Below are 18,060 nucleotides of genomic sequence, written 5' to 3'. Positions count from 1 at the left end.
GAGGGGCCTAGAAGGGGTCCAGTGTGAAAAGGGGAGTAGCAAGGAAAGCAAGGAGAAAGAGAAATAACATCAAGGCTTGAAATTGAGAGCAAACAAAGCTTGATTTGGTGTAATATTAATAGAAGGCTATTGAAGAGAATTAAGAAGGGTGATCATGATGATCTTACTCTGTGTAATGGGGAGGTATGAGGAATCTGAAAGTGTGTTATTGAAGTGGGGGGAACAATAAATTACTGCTTGGTTGAGTCTTTAAACTGTGCAGCAATTTAAATTAAGCATTTACAGAGTAACATTACAAAGTGCGTGGAATATCTTTGTTCAGGGGTCTCTCATGATGAGCTACTTGACCTAGCAAAATGCCACTTCGGTAACTTGCCATCTGCTCCAGAAGGAGGACTATCACCCCTGCCACCTTGTAGCTTCACAGGTAGTGAGGTAAGCTTTAGATGGCTTTTTGAGCTGTCCCTTATATCCCCTGTGAGCAGAAGTGACACGTGCTCTCTGCTGAGGAGAGAGACCTCGGTCACAGACTCAGCAGATTAAAAGGTTTCTTGCCCCCAGTGAGGGCAATGGAGTAGCTGCTTTCCAAAGCAGTACTTTCCAACCTTTCTTGGACAAGCCTCACTGCCACCGCTTTTTCTGCTTCATCAGTTCCTGGAGGAATACCTCCCTTACCCCTGCTGCTACTTTCCTTTTATCCTCTTGCCTAGGGTGTTTCCACTTATTGCGAGTCGCTAATTTAAAGGGTATTGCAGAGAACTGAGGCATCTGCGTTCTGTTCCCAGCTGTGTTGGAATTTTGAAAAGTCACCAGCTTTTCTTGCTGCTGTTTGTCATAAAGTGACATGTAATGCCCTCTCTCTGTATGTAGTTAGGCTTGCTGTTGGCAAAGTGCTCTGAAATTGCCACAGGGAAGGCTAGTTAAGGCTGATGTTAAATAAAGTTTCATGTGCTTTAATTTCTGGTTCTTTGTGTGCATGCTTTATAATCCAGATGTAATGGAAATATCTGTCTCCCGATATTTAACTTCCCATATACGTTAGCATGTACAGGTTGTACTGCAGGTACTTTCATATGTTCTTACAGATCCGTATAAGAGATGACAAGATGCCCTTGGCGCACATTGCGATAGCTGTAGAAGCAGCTGGCTGGTCGCACCCAGATACAATCCCACTTATGGTAGCGAATACTCTGATAGGTAACTGGGATCGTTCCTTTGGAGGAGGCGTGGTGAGTGAACCTGCAGGCAGCTTTCCGCTCTGAATGAGGCTGGTGGGCTGGTGAGATCTCTCTGACTTGGGTGCTGCCAGTACGACCCATTCAGACCTATCTGATGGCATTACTGCTACTTTATGGCTGTTTCTGAAAGTCCTTTTTTGGACCGGGAGAAGGGGATCCAGTCATGAGTCTGAGAGAATTTGTTGCCCAAGATCTAGGAAAAAATCTTAAGAAGTAGTTCTAAACCACCAAAATAGAGGTGACTTGACGTCTCCCAGCCCTTGTGGAAAGTAAGATGTTTCCTGCCTGTATGTCATCAGAACCTGTGGGTATCAGTAACTGTCCCTTTCTTGAACCTAAGTAGCTTTATGATTTGGGCTTAAATCTGGGCTGTTACTTGGAAACCTGAGATTACGTGCAAGGAAAAAAACTGCTGAGATGAAGAGCTGATAATTAACCTCAGTAGCTTCTGCTGGAGCCTGTGATACTACTGTGTATTCTGTCATTGAAATGAAAACAGGAGACCATGGAGGTGACTAATATGCTTTCCAAACACTTCATAAAATAATATATTTTTCCTTTTGCCTCAGCAGAATTTATCCAGTAAGCTTGCTCAGATTGCCTGCCATGGTAACTTATGTCACAGCTTCCAGTCCTTCAACACCTGCTACACTGATACAGGGCTGTGGGGACTCTATATGGTCTGTGAGCCATCCACTATACAGGACATGGTGCACTTTGTTCAGAGAGAATGGTAAGCTAACAACGCTTTCTCTAAAAAATTGTTTTCAGTGGAGGAATACAATTTAAAAAAATAGCAATAATTTAAAAAGAATATTTTTGTTTCTCTGCTTAGGCTTGCCTGGAAAAAACAAATGCATCAAGTTCTAAACTTTGGCACTCAATTCAGAGTCCCAACAGCCAGTTTCTGGCACCCTTACTTGGAATAATAGCTTAAGGTTTAGGTCTGGCTTCCTTTTTCTGCCCTGGAAGAATAAACAGTAACGGTAGTTAATGTAATGGCATTTCTTGTAGAAGAAAATATGGCAGTGATTTTTTTTTTTTTTTTTGACTTGCAAGTGACAGGAGTTATGAAAATGCGTCAAACCCTTTCGACTACTACTAAGTCAGTATACAGTGCCCATGAACTACATGTTTAACAACTGAGAGTAAATATTTATGAATGAGAATAAAGAATGTGCAATTACCTACAAACACCATTAGCAGTTAAACATTCTGCAGTTGCTATCCCACATGACGTACCAGGTGGTGGTGTTACATAGAACTCTAGTGAGTACATGGGGAAATGAAATGATGTCAGGTAGGTGAGCTGTTATATATGGAATTTTGAAACCTGGTATTCTAGATAATATTTGTTCATCTAAGGCTTAAATCTAAATTGAAAAGGTATCCATAGGTGCAACTGTAATGCTTGACCTCCAGATGTGATTAGAAACAGACATGTTATTCAGAGCACTGATTTGAAGTGGGTGAAGTTGAAACAAAAGTTGAAAATAAGTTTAATTATGTAGCTCACTTCTCATATACCATTATTCTATGAGGTGTCTGTAAACAACTTGTGGAGAAAAGTGGCATCATTTTAGCTGTTTGCTGCAGCTTAGCACCAGGGATGTTATGAACCATTCCTGTGACAAGAACATGTTAAGGTATCTATCTCATGCATCCCCCTGTCCTAGTGAAACGTTCCTTATGCAGTGTGGTGTGTCATTATCTCACCAAGAGCCAGGAAGTAATGGGTTGCCTTCTGGGCTAATTACCTCTAATTGTTTGGCTGCTACTATCTTAGTTATTCTCAAGATAGCAAGCATGGACTACACTTGGCTGAAAATACTCATTTAATAAAAGGAAGCACAGCTCTTCTAAGGGCAAAACCTTGCTCTTGGGAATATTGGTATGCCTCCAAAAAAACCCCCCTCTTTCGCTGCTGCTTTGCATTCTATGGCTTGTTTCCATACCAAATTCTTTTACCATTTCTCTCTATAGAAAAGACATGCCTGGTAGGTGTACTAATATATATGCACCTCATTGCCTGTGGCAATCCTGTGTGTTACAGGCTACCATTATTTAAAGCCTTTTGGATTTAAACTATTTTTCAGGATAAGACTTTGCACAAGTGTTGCAGAAAATGAAGTAGCTCGAGCAAAAAATCTTCTGAAGACAAATATGCTGCTACAACTTGATGGTGAGACTTAGGAGAGCTTTTTATTCTTCATGGTGTTGTATGCTGATAACTGAAGCATATTTTCCCCTATTTTAGGGTCCACACCAATCTGTGAAGACATTGGAAGACAAATGCTGTGTTATAAGCGCCGAATCCCAATTCCAGAACTTGAGGCAAGAATTGAAGTAAGCAGCACTCATCTTGGTAACTTTTAAATTAGGCCCTTAAAGAAATTTAATTGCTACAGGAAGTAACAGCACAGAAGTTAGACTGTTTCCAATAGAGAAAGTTTTCAACTCTTTTGTTGCCTGTTCCCCTGGATTATGCAAGATTAGAATCACTGGCTCTTGCTGCTGTTTTAGATAGATGGACTTGGTAACAAGGATGTCTCTTTACCCCTTTTAGGCTATTGATGCCCAGACTATTAGAGAAGTTTGCACAAAGTACATCTATGATAAGCATCCTGCAGTTGCTGCCGTGGGTATGTTATTTTCCCTACCCTCCCATAACCCCTTCGCACCAATCAGGATCAGTTTAGCATGTGTCATGGCCAACTTTCTTTAACTTCCAGGTCCAATTGAACAACTTCCAGAGTACAACAAAATCTGCAGTGGCATGTATTGGCTTCGTGAATAGTGAATAACAAGAACTTTCAGTATGTGTGAGCTTTTAAAAAAAAAAAAAAACAAACCCAAAACACAACTATACCCCTGCTTAAAGCTTTAGAGTTGGAGAAATGCATTTGAGAAGATTAAAACTCAAGAATCAGCCAGGCCTCTGTATCTGTATAATTAAGGAAAGAATGAAACCATGTACAGTATTTGCATTTTTATTATAAAACAGAGATTGTCAGTAAGAGTCATTTCTTGACTTTAGTAGCATTCATCACTTGTTCTTGAGCAGCTTTCTTCGCCTTGACCATTTCAACGAGTTCCTGGAGAGTTGGGGAAAAAAAAGAGAGACACATCTAAATGTGGAACTTGTTAACAATGCTGTGGTTTCTGAACACTACATATATTCACAGCCTGAAATACTCTACCTTTCAACATAGTGAGGAATCTAGACACTTTAATACCTTAAAACAGTTTCTCTTAGAAACAAATAAATTAATGGAAAGTTAATGCTCCTCTACTTCCCCTGTAGCAGGAACTTTACCTACAAGAGGCTAGGGATAGGACCTTGCCCCCTGCAACAGCTTGCTGTCAAATTTTAAGACAGATTTCATGAGACAGACTTTTCTTCCCAGCTTCCAGAACCGTGACTTTCACTGAGGAAAACTTATCCCTGATTGCTCTTTTGGGGTTGAGTTACCAAAAAAAATCCCCAACCAAAAAACCCAGTTTCTCCATAAGGCTTCATCTTGTGCTCATTTGCTGCTGTTGTTGCTGGTAGGGAAAACAACACTAAAAGCAAAGGATTCTAACAAGACCTGGGCTAACTACAGTCCTAGAAGGAGGTGAGGCACCTTACCTTGTATCGCTTCATGCAGTCTTTTTTTGACCGGCCTGGAACAGCTGCTGCGATTTTCTCCCATCTTTCAGCAGTATTTACTGGATAAGTCTTCAATGCTTGTTCCAAAAGCTTTTGTTCTTCTGTAGTCCAAGGGGATGAATCTAAAGGTGATCCTGTTTTAAATGCAAAAATGACAGTAAGAAAAAAAATACTTAATAAGGAATCTATGAGATAAGCTGTAGGATTATCCTGTATCTCAGGCACATCCCCCTCCAGGCCTACTCTTGCCTGAAAGTGTAGCACCCTTGGAGGAACGGATGATCTCAGCATCAGACTTAACCTGTTGCCTCACTGGGAAGCATTTCAAATTGTCACTATATACTTAACTGTGGCTTGTACTGTGTGCACCAGAAACCCTCAAATCCAGTGACAGAGCCTGCATCACTTTTGTACTTGCTACAGAAGTTTGTAACTTTGTTCATAAGCAAGTTGTAAGTAAGTTCTGGATTGCTTTCTTACTAAGATGCACAGGGAAGACAACTCTGCAAGAAGGGCTCCCTTTTCACCTTTACCTTCAAATCGTTCTGAGGGGGCAGCACTGTCCATCTGAGGCACCACACCATGTTCTTTTTTAAATTTGTCAAATGCTTTCTTGTTTATATCATCTTTTTGATGAGGGTCTATGAGCAACAGACATTAAATAGAATAATTATTGCAACAAAATTACAGCCAGATATAATAATAAAAACATTGTCTAGCAGACTATTGTAAACTAATAATCACATCAAAAAAACAAATTCTTACTTCCTTTAAAATCATGGTAAAGAGGCTGGCAGATTAAAATCATCTTTCAGGGTCCAGTAAACTGTGCTCAAAGTGCCTGTCTCTCCAACATCTATCCTGCTTTATACTGCTCAGTTGAATCCTTTCTCTGTATAAGCTTAAGCCTGGATCTCCAACTTCATTGAAATCAAGAGGGATTACTCTCTTAAGTTAAGGGCTGTGGCACAAAGCTCGCGTATTACCCAGAGCACACCCAAGCATGTCAGAGGGGCCGGAACACTAGGAAGGTCTGGGTCCTCCTTGTGCAGGTAAGTGGTTTGGAATGGAGAGACTTCTCGAAAACTTTAGTTTTTTTTCTTCTGTAGCAGAATGTTTTGATTTTCCTTGGGAACTTACTCCAGACCTCTCTAGGCTCCATTTACCACAAGAGGAGATGAGCAACATTAAGTTAGGTGTCTTACTCTGGTGCTGAATCCCATTCATCTTTTTAAAGTATCGCTATAGCTTCATCAATTCCATTTAATCTAGATGCTTTCTCAGAGGCACATCTGTCTCTGAGTGTAGAGGCAATGCATGTAGCCTAGACATCTGTGCATCATTAGATTCAGAGAATTCCTATGAGTCACTGATGAGGTGGTGACTTACACAATAGCCATTAGGCTGAAAATACTGAATGACATAAATGCTCCTCTAAATCTTCCCTCTAAACTACATTTCTTTTGGGGATATACAGAGGATTTTCTCATAATAGAAAGACAATACTTTTCAAAGAAAAATCAAGCTGTATAGAAGCATGCAGGCCATCTTATTACAAAGATAAGGCCATGTAGATACCAAGCTTTTGGAGGCTCTTTGCTTTATTGATGACATCTTTTGCTGTTCTTTTTATTCCAGTAGTAGAGTGCAAGTTCATGTAATTGGCAATAACTTCCCACCTAAAGCAAAAATAGAAAGGGTAAACCAACGTATTACATAATAGCTTATCTTCATACAAGCCACAGTCAAGCTCCTGTACACATTTATATCAACTCGTAAGTAAGTTTAATCATACTTAAATACATATAAACTGTCACGGTAACTATTCTGGAAAGCTTTCAGTCACTAAATGCACGTTTCCCTTAAGAATTCAGTCAGCTTGGTGAACTTCTTAGCTTCCAATACAGAAAAAGGATGGAGTAGGATATAAGTGTGTAAGTGCAAACCTCTAATCCTCAAAAGTCTGCTCAGCTGTTGCTTTCCTGAATTCCCTAAACACCTCTGACATTAAATACTGCAGGCTGCACTGAAAGGGCTGAGAAGTTACTAACCCTGGGTCCCCAGCTCCCCAAAAGAATACCTAAACATGAGATAAAGGGGCTTCAACAGGAGAGAGCTGGAATGGCCCTAGCCCCAGAATTATTCTTTGTGCATTCGTAGAAAATGGAAGGGAATATCTGCACCTGATCAGACAGGAGGATTGTATCTAGGCCTGTGTTCTCAATGAGTACTCTTGACTGCTGAGCTGCAGTGCAGGAACAGGTACTGGTATTGTCTCCACAAAGAGTAATGACAGCTTGTGTTTTTTTAAAAGTAAGCTTCCAAATCTGGTAATGGAGGCTTTGAATCTGTGAATCCTAAGTGAAGACGGCATTTCACTCCTGGGAAAGAACTGTATTTAAAGCATGCTCCTGTTCTTGATGCTTATTGGTAAGCTGATTGCCAGTGCTCCTTTCTGTGAATCCCAGCCTCTCCCTTTGCCCCTGGCTCTCCCCTAAAGAGAGCTTAATTAATCTCTCTGGATGTTTTCCTCCTACCGCGTAGAGGAAAAAAACAGCCTTACATTCATTGTAGCTTACACACTTGTATTCCTACCCAGCTGCATCATGGTCACTGTTCCTGGTTCTGTTCTCTGCTTTAATGACTGGAGCCTATCCCATAGTAAGGATGTCCCTGTGCAGACGTGCACCTCGGCACAATCTTATTGATGGACTGAGGCCCAAGTCTGAGGGGAAATAAGATATAGGGCCAGAGCTAACTCCAGTGACACGTAGAGCATAGTACTAAGAGAAGACAAACCACAGGCTGCTTACAAAAGAAAAGGAGGAAGTTTAGGGAGTCCTTATACTGACATCACACTTAGGGTGGTCTGAAAATATTATGCTTGTTATTTAATTAAAAAGTGTTAGTAGGGCCTTTAACACCAAACCCAAGCAGTACCTTGAGTTAGTCCCTGCTGGGAAGAGGTTCACAGCTTTAATTAACAACTGTAAATCATCTTCTGGCCAATTTTTGCTTCCCCCTCCACCACCAGTGGTTGACTTCTCTGAACTCTTTGTTGCTTGGCGCAGACGAGCTTCTGCCTCTTCTTTCTCTTGCCTTATTTGTTCATTGATTTCTTCTATCTGAAGGATTGTAAACAAGCATTATTTATTTATTTATTTTTACATTTTACAGTGACACAAACCCCTCTCTCTCTGGACTTTGAGCCTTGAATTTTGCTTAGTTTCTGTTCTGTACATTATACATAAGGAAATGGAGGCGCTTATCTGCTCCAGTATTATTTCCCCCCATCCCATGCGTAAATTTGGCCATACCAGATTATAGCAGGAATCCATTACAAGTTCACTAGAAAAATTCAGTGAACTCCCAGGATAAAGGCAAAATTCTGAATCTAGCATGAATGTGCAGACTAACATCTGGCTTACAGGGACAGATCCACAAAAGTATTAAGAACCTAAAGTGGCTACTGAAGGCAGTTTAACATCCATGTTGAATACATTTATTTACAAATCTTCCAACCTAACTGCCATCTAAGCCTGGTTATACCAGAAATTCTCAGTTACTATGGTTTTACTAAGTTAGTATTAACTGCAACAACCCAGACTGTAGTTACTGAGTTACTTACTCAGCACTAGATGGCCATGTGTAGTTTGTTACCAAGCGATTCAGTAGAGCTTAACTTATCCAATCGCACATCTTTGTGAATTATAATCACATCCTGAGACCGTGGTGTGACATATCTTTAACGTATCGGTTTCTGAGTATGCCCAGTCCAGTCTTGCCAATATTAAAAAAGCTATGCACTTATGCCTGTTGGCAGAATGCTCAGAACGATTTTCTCACTGTCTATCTCATAATAAAATCTTCCTGGCAAAAGGGAAGTTATCCAATAGATAACTTTTATTAATGCAAAAGTGGAACAGTTTTAACAGAGAGACAGAAAGGTGAGTGTCCCACGTTTGGAACATTCTGGAGATGGGATGATTGGATTCAGTCCCATGTAGAACAAGAGGGATCTGACTCTTAAGTTGTCTGATGAGAAAACCTCACCCTGAGATGGGGACAGATCATCTTTCCCACCAGGAAAGAAAGTTCACAGCTGTGAATCCAAAGCAGATGAGCAAAAGCACCTTATTCTTTCTGCAGGATGTGGGTTCAGCCTTATTAGTCCATATGGCTTTTCCCTGCTGCCAAATTAAGGCAGATCCTTGCTGAGTTTTGTAAATCTCAATCACAAGTGTCTTGCTTTTCCCATACTTTGGTATCCAGCCCACTGGCCCTTCCAGTGGCTACAGCCTGCAGCACTTAGGTCTTTTTGTGGATCTAGCCCCAGGTCACAGACACCAGACTAAGATTTTTCTTGGATAACAGAATAGGTTAAGACTGCCCTCCTTCCTCTCTAGGTAATTGCTACCCATTGTTGGGCAAATTAAATTCCTCTGCTGTTTCTGTATACCATACAAATGGTGGCTTTTGTGTCCTTTACTAATGAAAAATGCGTATTTTTTTTCTCAGCTGGCCCTGGTTATTTCACCAGCCATGAACCGCACTATATAAAATGGAGTGGAAATCAAGTCTGCCTGGGGACGCTGAAACTCAGGTCTTTGTGTTTTAACAGGCAGGATTCCACAGCAGCTATGTTGTATCTTACTTTGATTTGGTCGTGTAGATATCACAAATCAAATTATTCTGTTATTTTGATTTGACACTCAGCATAATTACCTGTTTTACTACAGCCGCCTTTCCTCCTTCCCTTGTTGTGGATGTAAGTGCTTCATTCAAGCATTGCAGACTAAAAATAAATTATTAAGTTACAACAGATAGCTAGTAGAAAGGTGGGTATAAAACGAGCATAAATCAGCAGCAGGAAGACTTACCTTGCTAGCTCAAGACGATCACAAAGCTTTTCCACCTCCTCCATCATTTTAACACAATCTGCCTCATTATCAGAAAAGTAATTCCAGTTCTGGAAGCAGAAATACATGTTCTACAAAGTTCTTGAATTTTATTGTCCTGTTCCTTCAGACAAAGGCTTAACACACAGCACTCTTCAGCCACTGCTGTGTTTGGACCTATTTGGTCAGCTTTACTCATAACTCAAAACTGTGTAAGTATGCATTTTAGTGTTTTGCTTTAGTAACCCCACTTTCCATACCCATCTCCAGCCATAAGAACAAGCAAGCATGTGATAGCGTCTGATCTAACAAAAAATAGTAATTTCACTGATAACCTGTATTTCACTATAATAATATTTAAATACCTTGCACGTCGTTCTCAGTTTTTGCCTTTCTTTCTTGATTGCTTTTTTCTGTATCTCTTTTTCCTTTTTTGCTACTAATGCTTGTTGCCTAAATTCTTCTTCCTCCTTTTCTTTTGCTAACCGTGCTGCTTCTAGTTCTGCTTGTCTTTGCTGCAATCAAAAGGAAAGAAACTAACGAAAAACCTCAACAAAGTCACACTGTTATAGGGTCATTCAATATTAATATATGCTGTTTCTCGGTTTGGTGTTTTTTTTTTTCTTTTAATACATCAATACTTTAATGTTTAGTTTTAGAAGAATTTAGAAGAATTAGAGGGAGATGACAAAACATATACCAGTTGGCATTAATTCAAATACTCGCTATGAGTACCCCTAGTTTATAAATCCTGACTTCCTTTATTGTGAAGTTATAAAACTGCATGAAACTTCCCATGTCTGCCCCAAGAGTATAAGCTTAGGAAAATGCACTGGGGTCCAACAATTTCTCCTGCATCATTAACATAACATCTTGCAGTGCTCCAGTATTGTCCTTGGAGTCACCTTCTAGCACCTTACAGTTCCCCTTTCATTCCCAGTACTGTTTTCAGAGCCATCTTTTCCAAACTATTAATATTAATCAAATGCCTTATGTTACCTCAAAAGTGTTTCATACCAATCAACCAGTCACAGACCATGCGCACAAGGCAAGTGGCTGTATCCATTTTATGATAAAGGAAAGTAGGCCACAGAACTTAATGACTGCCTCTAAACCAGAGGCAGCGTATGCAACAACGGAGCGCAATTTTAGAAGGTTTTTTGTTTCAGAACTGTGCTCCTTGTTTTCATCTCATTCTCAAAAGGCTGTCAGTCGTGCACCGCCTGTTGCACAGGGATCAAAAGACAGTGCATCTTTAAACCCCATATAATTCTAACAGTAGCTTTCTGGCACATCTAGAAGCTAAAGCAGTGGACCGGGTGTGAATGAACCAGGGTTTTTCAACCCCAAAAAAGTAGTTAACTTACTTTTTCTTTTGCCTCCTGTTCTTTTCGTTTTGCTTCCACCTTTGCTTTCTTCTCTGCTTCTTTCTTTGCCTTTTCTTCCTCCTTAAATTTCTTTATCCTGGGATCACAGGTGTATGCATTGTCTGGCAGAAGAAAGGATGCATCATGTACAAAAGAAAACCAGGAGATTGCCACTGTTAGTTAACAAATCTCTCTTTAAAAACACACTCACCAACAAGTGTCCTAATTCTGTTCATTTCTTCTTTTTTTCTCAATGCTCTGGCAGCTCTGTTCTGCTTTTCAATCCACCTCCTTTCATCTCGACTGAAAAGGGAAAGCATAGTTAGTCCAGTGCTAATACCCTATAGTTTTTTTTTTTTAAAGTTTCCCCACACAGATGTTCTTCTCTGAGTACTTCAGAAAATGAAGTTCCAAGGCCCCAAGCTCATGTCAAAAATACTAAGTGTTTACTCAATTACATAAACCTTCAAAACACCTGACAAAAGATGCTGCTTGTCTGTCATTGCAGGGAATGAGATCACAGACTTTTATTTTCAAAATGTAATCCACTTGTTGACCTAACATTAAACCCAGGCAAAACTACTGAAATGCTGGTACACAGTTTAATCAAAGGGCAGCAATTTAATCAATGTCAATTATCTTCATTTTACAGAATATAGGTCATGTCAAGTAAACCCATCTGCACAGAAAAGAACACTTTCTATGAACCACCATGAGAGTCTGGTAAAATCATGCCAGATTCACTCCAGTAAAATACAGCTCAGGTTAAATAGATTAAAAATTGGCTAAATAATCTGAAAATGTTTCTCAGTGCTGTCAAGAAAGAGGCAAATTTTTAGTGGGCATCTGTATCCTTATCTACACAACCAAATACAAAGCAATATACATCAGAACAAAGAAAATAATCCCCATAACAGAGTAGGAGATTACTAGAAGTAGATTGGGGGTTTAAAACACAAGCAACATCACCTTTGGCAAGGAGGGATAACAAGATTTGTGACCATCTGAACAGAAGCTGAAATGTAGCTCCCTAAGTACAGCATACTATGTACCATTTGTCTCAACTTTTTAAAAACACACTAATGACGGAAATAAGCACAAAACAGCTATGCAAATAATTCAAGAGCCTTCCAATGAGAAGCCTAGAGATTAATCTGTATAATTTATCAAAAATACAAGTGATACGGAATTGATTACAGTGCGTTCACAAAATCTTCACAGGAGAAGGAACACTGGGTCCGGAGAGGCTCAAAAAATTTAATAGCAAGAAAAGGCGTAAGAGAAGAGGAACGGATGCCTTGCTACAGCCTAAATATGGAACAGTTTTTAGCCACAAAGCAAGCTAACCACTGAATCTAACTACAAAATTGACTTCTACTCAAACTTGGAATAAGAAGTTCATACAATGCAAGTTATGGTTATACGAGGATGACTAAGGGAAAAGTTGCATCCTGTGAAAAACGTGTTAGACTAAATGCTTCGGTGCTCCAGCTTGACCATTCTGTATTAATAACTGTAGGAAGGATAAAAATAGAATGTATTTTCCAATGGCAACGTGGTCTGAGTAATTCAGCAACTATCACTACATCAGCAAATACACAATTTCTATTAACACCAAGCCATCAGAACTAATCTTTCTAAATTCTAGGAAGTATCACTATCTCAGCACAGTTTAATAAAGAACTGGAGAGACAGCTGCTTAGTCATCCACTCTGTTCTGGCCCCAGGTTCAACCTGTGCTTGGGACTTGCTGGAACCGCAAGGCTGAACTTAAATGAGCACACATTTCAAAGCACCTCAAAAACACCTCTGTGATGCAAGCAAGAACTACTTCAACTACACAAATAAGATAAAGAGAAGCCCACAGTCAGTCCAGATCAAGTCCATGACTGACCACTAAGCTGGGGGAGTGGAATTCAGTCTTAGTTTGGCTACCTTTCTTCCTTACAGTCTAACAGAAAGTTGGAAAATCTTGCTCTATCAATCTCTCAGTCTCCTGTCAAATTTCTTTTTACTTACATACCATTCTGCTTTTTCTTTTTCCTCTTCATCTAAATAGGAAAACTCTCTCCAGGAATCAAAATTATACCTAAAGTAAATTAAAAAAAAAAAAAAAAAAAGAAAAAAAAAGAAAAAAAGAGTGAAGGGGGAAAAAAGAAAACAGCAAAACTATTAGAAATAATCTCTTTTTTACTATTAGGTTTTTGTAGACAATTATACTGTTATTTACAATACATAATGTACAATTATACTGCAACTACAATGATTCCATTGTGTTAAGTCAAAATGCAAGACGCTATTACAAGTAATGATTTACATCCATCTGTACTGTAGGACATATTTTAGGATGGGATCAGTCTCACCAACTAAATGTCTACAGTGCAGGTGTCTAAGCTCCCATCAGAGGCAGTGCAGATAACAGTGCAGTCCATAGAGTTCAGAGAGAAATTAATACAATCTTTATATAAGCGTCTGTGTTCGGCAGATGAGCCAGGCCATAAACTCTACTGACTTTATTGGACTAGACAGACCTCCCTTACTAGAGGAGATTAAATACCTAGTAGACACCTCCACAGAAAATGTAAGTTAGGTGAGATGAACCCTACTTCTAGTCTGTGGGTCAACTCTGTTCACAGCCATTGTGGTCAGAGAACTGTCGGAAGCTCCTGCTGTAACTGTGAGTTTACAACGTGCATGTTTCAGCGAGCAGAAAGACAGCTCAGTTTGTGGAAGACAGCAAACAGCTGTGAGGTAATTTTGTGACATTTCTAGGTCAGCACAGACCACAGCCAACAACCTACATACAAAAGGGTCTGCAAGCCCTTTATATTGCATGTCTTGAATACTGTGAATAGAAACTGAGGTATCAGCTAACTTACCAAAACGAATAGAATGCATCCACCTCTTCAAATGATGAGTTCATATCCCCAAGTTTAGGAACATTTTTCTTATTTGACCATCTGAAAATAAATGGATATATTCACAAAATAATATGTATAATCTTACTTCATAACATGGCACATGTTAAGTACAGAATCAAAATACCGAATCAGAGGCTCCCTCCCACCAACACAAAGGAGCACCAGGGAAGAGAAATAGAACAGAAGAGTTCCTTCTAAACATCCTCCAGATTGGGCCTTTTTTGGGAGCTCCCCCAGAAAAGCAAAATCCTCCTGCCTAAGTTTGGTATGCTGACAAGGAGACCTGATGGAGCACAAGCTATTTTTGTAGATATTCAATACTCCACAGACATTCTCCTGGTAGAGAAGCTTACAGAAAGTAAAAAAAAAGTGCTCTGTGAATAAGTCAGCTCTGTGGCAGGCAACAGAAGTTTCCCACATATTCTATCTAATGGAGTACAAAGGAATAACGCATGCTCTGCCTCCATTCCATTTTTTCACTACAAAAAGGGAAATCTTCCATTGGCTCTAGAATTTGTTATTCCATGACATAACATCCATTTCCAAGCAGAGAAAGGAACAATACATCTGACAACCACAGATCCAAGTCTGAATCTCTGGAACACTTCATAAAAGATTCAATGAATCTACTTTAAATAATCAACCGATTGTTCAGAATGTTTTGTAAAGTGCCTCACAGAGTAAAATACTTTTTTCATACAGGTAATAGGTGAAATAGACTTGTATTGTAACAGCCTTAATACAAAATTAACTGCCAAGCATGAATCAAATGCAGAAAAAAAGTCACACACCTTGAGAGAACCACCAAATACTGATATACATTTATCTTCTCTTTTAACCAGCTAAACTGTGAACATAACTATTGTCTTCTGTTAATGTCTCACCCTCATAAGAAAATCATAAAAAAAGGAATTTTTAGTCAGTAGCATACACACACTTGGTATAGTAAATAATTTTAAAATGAAACAATGTGTTGTACAAAAACGACAGTAAGTAATACGGAGCTGAGAACAGCCTTTCTTCTTTTTTTTTATTTTTTAAACCTCATGGGTCAAACTCAATGCCACCAGTGTGACAGTTGAGATTATTTTAAAATTAAATAATAGGGAATGCACTATTTTACTTGTATTCCATTTCTAGCAAATTAACGCATCTCTCATCATCCTTTACAATCATACCTGTTACAAACACAATGCCAGAAGAGTTTGCAAACACTGATTCTCCAGCAACAGCAAAGGCAGTCTGACATAGCTTACCTGGCATTTCTTTCAAAAACTGGTGAAAAAACTTCAAAGAAGTTTTCTTTTGCTTCACTTTTGGAAGGTACAGAGTTATCAAAAGTAGGATCTATGCTGTTAAATGCTCGTCGTTTCACAGGATCAGATAATATTTCATAAGCTGAAAAAGGTTACCAGACATAAAACATGAGACTAAAGTGAGTCTTCCCCACAAGGTTGGGAGTGTTACAGAAAAGGCTCTAAATGTTTCAAAAGATGATATCAGATCTGTGTTGGATCTATCATTCTGTACAGCTTGCTATTAAATTGTTTTAGTGACACCAAATGGCTTTGCTGTCAATTCCTGTTAAACCAAGTAGGAGGAAAATGTTTATGAAAAACACCGCATTTAACCATTACAATGTAACAAACTAGATTATATTTTAAATATTTTTATAGCAGTAAATTCAGTTCAGGAACTGGGAGTATGGGCATGACATCTTCAGGCTTTTATCTTACACCAAATCCTTGCAGTTAAATCGATAAAACAGTCTACTAAGACAGTCGTGGAGTAGAAGCAGTCCCTGAGTTAATATGATGTCAGAACTGGCAAGAACAAGAGCCGTTCATTAGAAATTCTGCAGCTCATGATGAAGTTGTACTGAGACTTGGAAAAAGTATAAAACACCGCGTAACTATGAGCCAAAACACGCATGCACTCCCAGTTTTCCTATTCTTTCAGTACTGCAGTTGGGGAGCATCGCATTATTGAATCTTCTATCCTAGAAATCACACACACTGTAGCTGCAGTAAACTTGTTTTTTCTCAAGGAAGTGTGGAGTTACCTTGTCTGTCAGTTCTACAATGCCCGCTATTTTTCAGTAAGAGTGAAAAGTCAAAGGAATCAAATTAGTGTTGTCATCATTCGTGGGCTTCTCTGACTGCATCCCTGAACAGAGAACACTGCACCATGAAGGTCAGATCTAGAAGGTGATAAGCTGGAGGAGACCTGGGTGCTCTGTGCTTCTGTAAACTGATCTCACTGCACATGTTAATGGAGAGAGGAAGGAATGCAAGGGACTGCCAATGAGCTGCTGCTTGCCAGTCTTCCCGTCCCCTCTGCTAATGCTCTAAATGACCCAAATTATCCTCTATATTGCAAGCTAGGAGCTTCAATAACGCTCATACCATTTTTCCGATGCAAGAAATTCTGTGTACATCCATTGGTTCCTCTTCCACTTAAGAGATGTCCCTTCCATACAGATCCCCAATGCTACTCCCGCATACTCAGTTCCCCTGGCACTTGTGTCTTCCACTCATTCCTTTGTCAGACCCAGCTCTGAATCCCACTTTTGTACTCCTGCCTTGCCAAGTTTCTTCTCTCTGTTCCATTACCACTTGCTCCTACTCCAGATCCCCCCTCCCTACTGCTGCATTTCCTTCCTCCAGGGTGCTGCCTGGAAGCATTACTCCTCTTCCACGACACTTTGTGCTTTCCTTTTGGTTTATTCTTAAACTTAAGGGGAAACATATTTTGCTCCTTGCATGTACAACACAGGGCATATTCCTGAATTTAGGTGCAGACATTTTAACTAGTATTGTAAGACGACAGAAGAAGAAAGTTCAGAACACACAGATTCCAAGATTTCCTCCCGCCTCAACCTCATTGAGTCAAAAATATTTGTTTAAAATAAACAGAAAAGCCAAACTCCAAAGCATTTCTAGAGACACAAGTCATACACCTAGAACACTCCCTAAGGTTTTGGAATCAGCCAGCAGTGGTGTTCTAGGTCACTACAGGCAAGAAGGGAAATGTTAATCAAGTTCACTTGGTCATCTGTGGGCAAAAAGACCAGCTGAAGAAACGGATATCCTAATTCAAATCAACAGATACTCTAGTGGCAGGGTAAGCACATTACAATTCCAATTTTCTCATTGCTGTTGGTGTCTTAGGGGAATTACTTGATAGGACAGTTTATCCCCAGTACGTGGCTACCTCTAGTGGTCCATCTTTGCATATGCTGCTGCAAGTGTTCACATTTTGTCACCGTTATGGCAGACAAACATCCATCAGCTGCATTCCCATACTGCTCCTACTCAGAGGGAAGTTATGTTAATGTGACCTGTATTTACTGAGGCAGTTTTCTAAAATGGAAGAACTTCTTCTCTGGCTTTTCAGTGATTGACAATTCTTTAAAAAGCACTACAAATATGGTTCAGATTATCAAGTAGACTGAGAGTATATCTAATAAAAGAGATCAAATGCTTACCTTTAGTTATGCATGTAAAATAATCATTATCACCTTCTCCTATCTGTTCCCCTGCAGCTTTTCGCTTGTCTGGGTGATGTTTCAAAACCATGGATTTATCTAGCAAATAGATGGATTAGGTTTAGAAATGCTTCATTATCAACAATTTATTTCGCACAAACTACAAAGTAATACAGTAATTCCAATTGACATTTGTCTAATTAAATACTTAAAAAATAATAGTAAAAAAACAAACCCCAAAACACATCGTGAAGAAAACAGGTATGAGTTAATGAAGTTTCTTTGATTTAACAGAATTAAAATTATTTCATCTTTGCTGGGACACGAAATAACTGCAACTTAGAAACTATTCCACTTTCATCAGCTGAAGAAGTAATGATTTTCTGGGACTATTCTAATATTATGCATAGCGAAGTGCTTCAGTAACTGTAAGTGTACAGTTTAAGCATAATGCAGTTTTAGGACCTTAATTGTGCAAAACTGTACAAGTCCCTGTG

General features: G+C 39.4%; 2 protein-coding genes across 2 annotated transcripts in view; one reads left to right on the top strand and one right to left on the bottom strand.

Annotated features, from left to right (window-relative positions):
- PMPCB (peptidase (mitochondrial processing) beta) overlaps positions 1–4,279 on the top strand; it is a 7,071-nt gene extending 2,792 nt beyond the window's left edge. Inside the window, exons 6-12 of the mRNA XM_010296026.1 lie at positions 323–435; positions 1,086–1,229; positions 1,811–1,971; positions 3,335–3,420; positions 3,496–3,584; positions 3,805–3,880; positions 3,971–4,279. Of these exons, the coding sequence (XP_010294328.1) occupies positions 323–435; positions 1,086–1,229; positions 1,811–1,971; positions 3,335–3,420; positions 3,496–3,584; positions 3,805–3,880; positions 3,971–4,035 (734 nt within the window). The 3' untranslated portion in view covers positions 4,036–4,279. The remainder of the gene's footprint in view (positions 1–322; positions 436–1,085; positions 1,230–1,810; positions 1,972–3,334; positions 3,421–3,495; positions 3,585–3,804; positions 3,881–3,970) is intronic.
- Positions 4,184–17,662, bottom strand: DNAJC2 (DnaJ (Hsp40) homolog, subfamily C, member 2; the record flags this gene model as incomplete). Its single annotated transcript, XM_010296027.1, has 14 exons — positions 4,184–4,333; positions 4,870–5,024; positions 5,424–5,531; positions 6,469–6,569; positions 7,831–8,015; positions 9,616–9,685; positions 9,771–9,859; positions 10,154–10,303; positions 11,156–11,277; positions 11,367–11,458; positions 13,179–13,244; positions 14,035–14,115; positions 15,333–15,474; positions 17,564–17,662. Coding segments are annotated over 14 exons (1,535 nt in total), but the record flags the coding sequence as incomplete, so codon positions are not given.
- Between the last annotated feature and the right edge of the window lie 398 nt (positions 17,663–18,060).

This window comes from Phaethon lepturus, unplaced genomic scaffold (assembly GCF_000687285.1).
Source record: "Phaethon lepturus isolate BGI_N335 unplaced genomic scaffold, ASM68728v1 scaffold43941, whole genome shotgun sequence".
Lineage (NCBI taxonomy): Eukaryota > Metazoa > Chordata > Aves > Phaethontiformes > Phaethontidae > Phaethon > Phaethon lepturus.
Note: the sequence above shows the minus strand (reverse complement) of the source record. Positions and strands in the feature narration are given on the sequence as shown.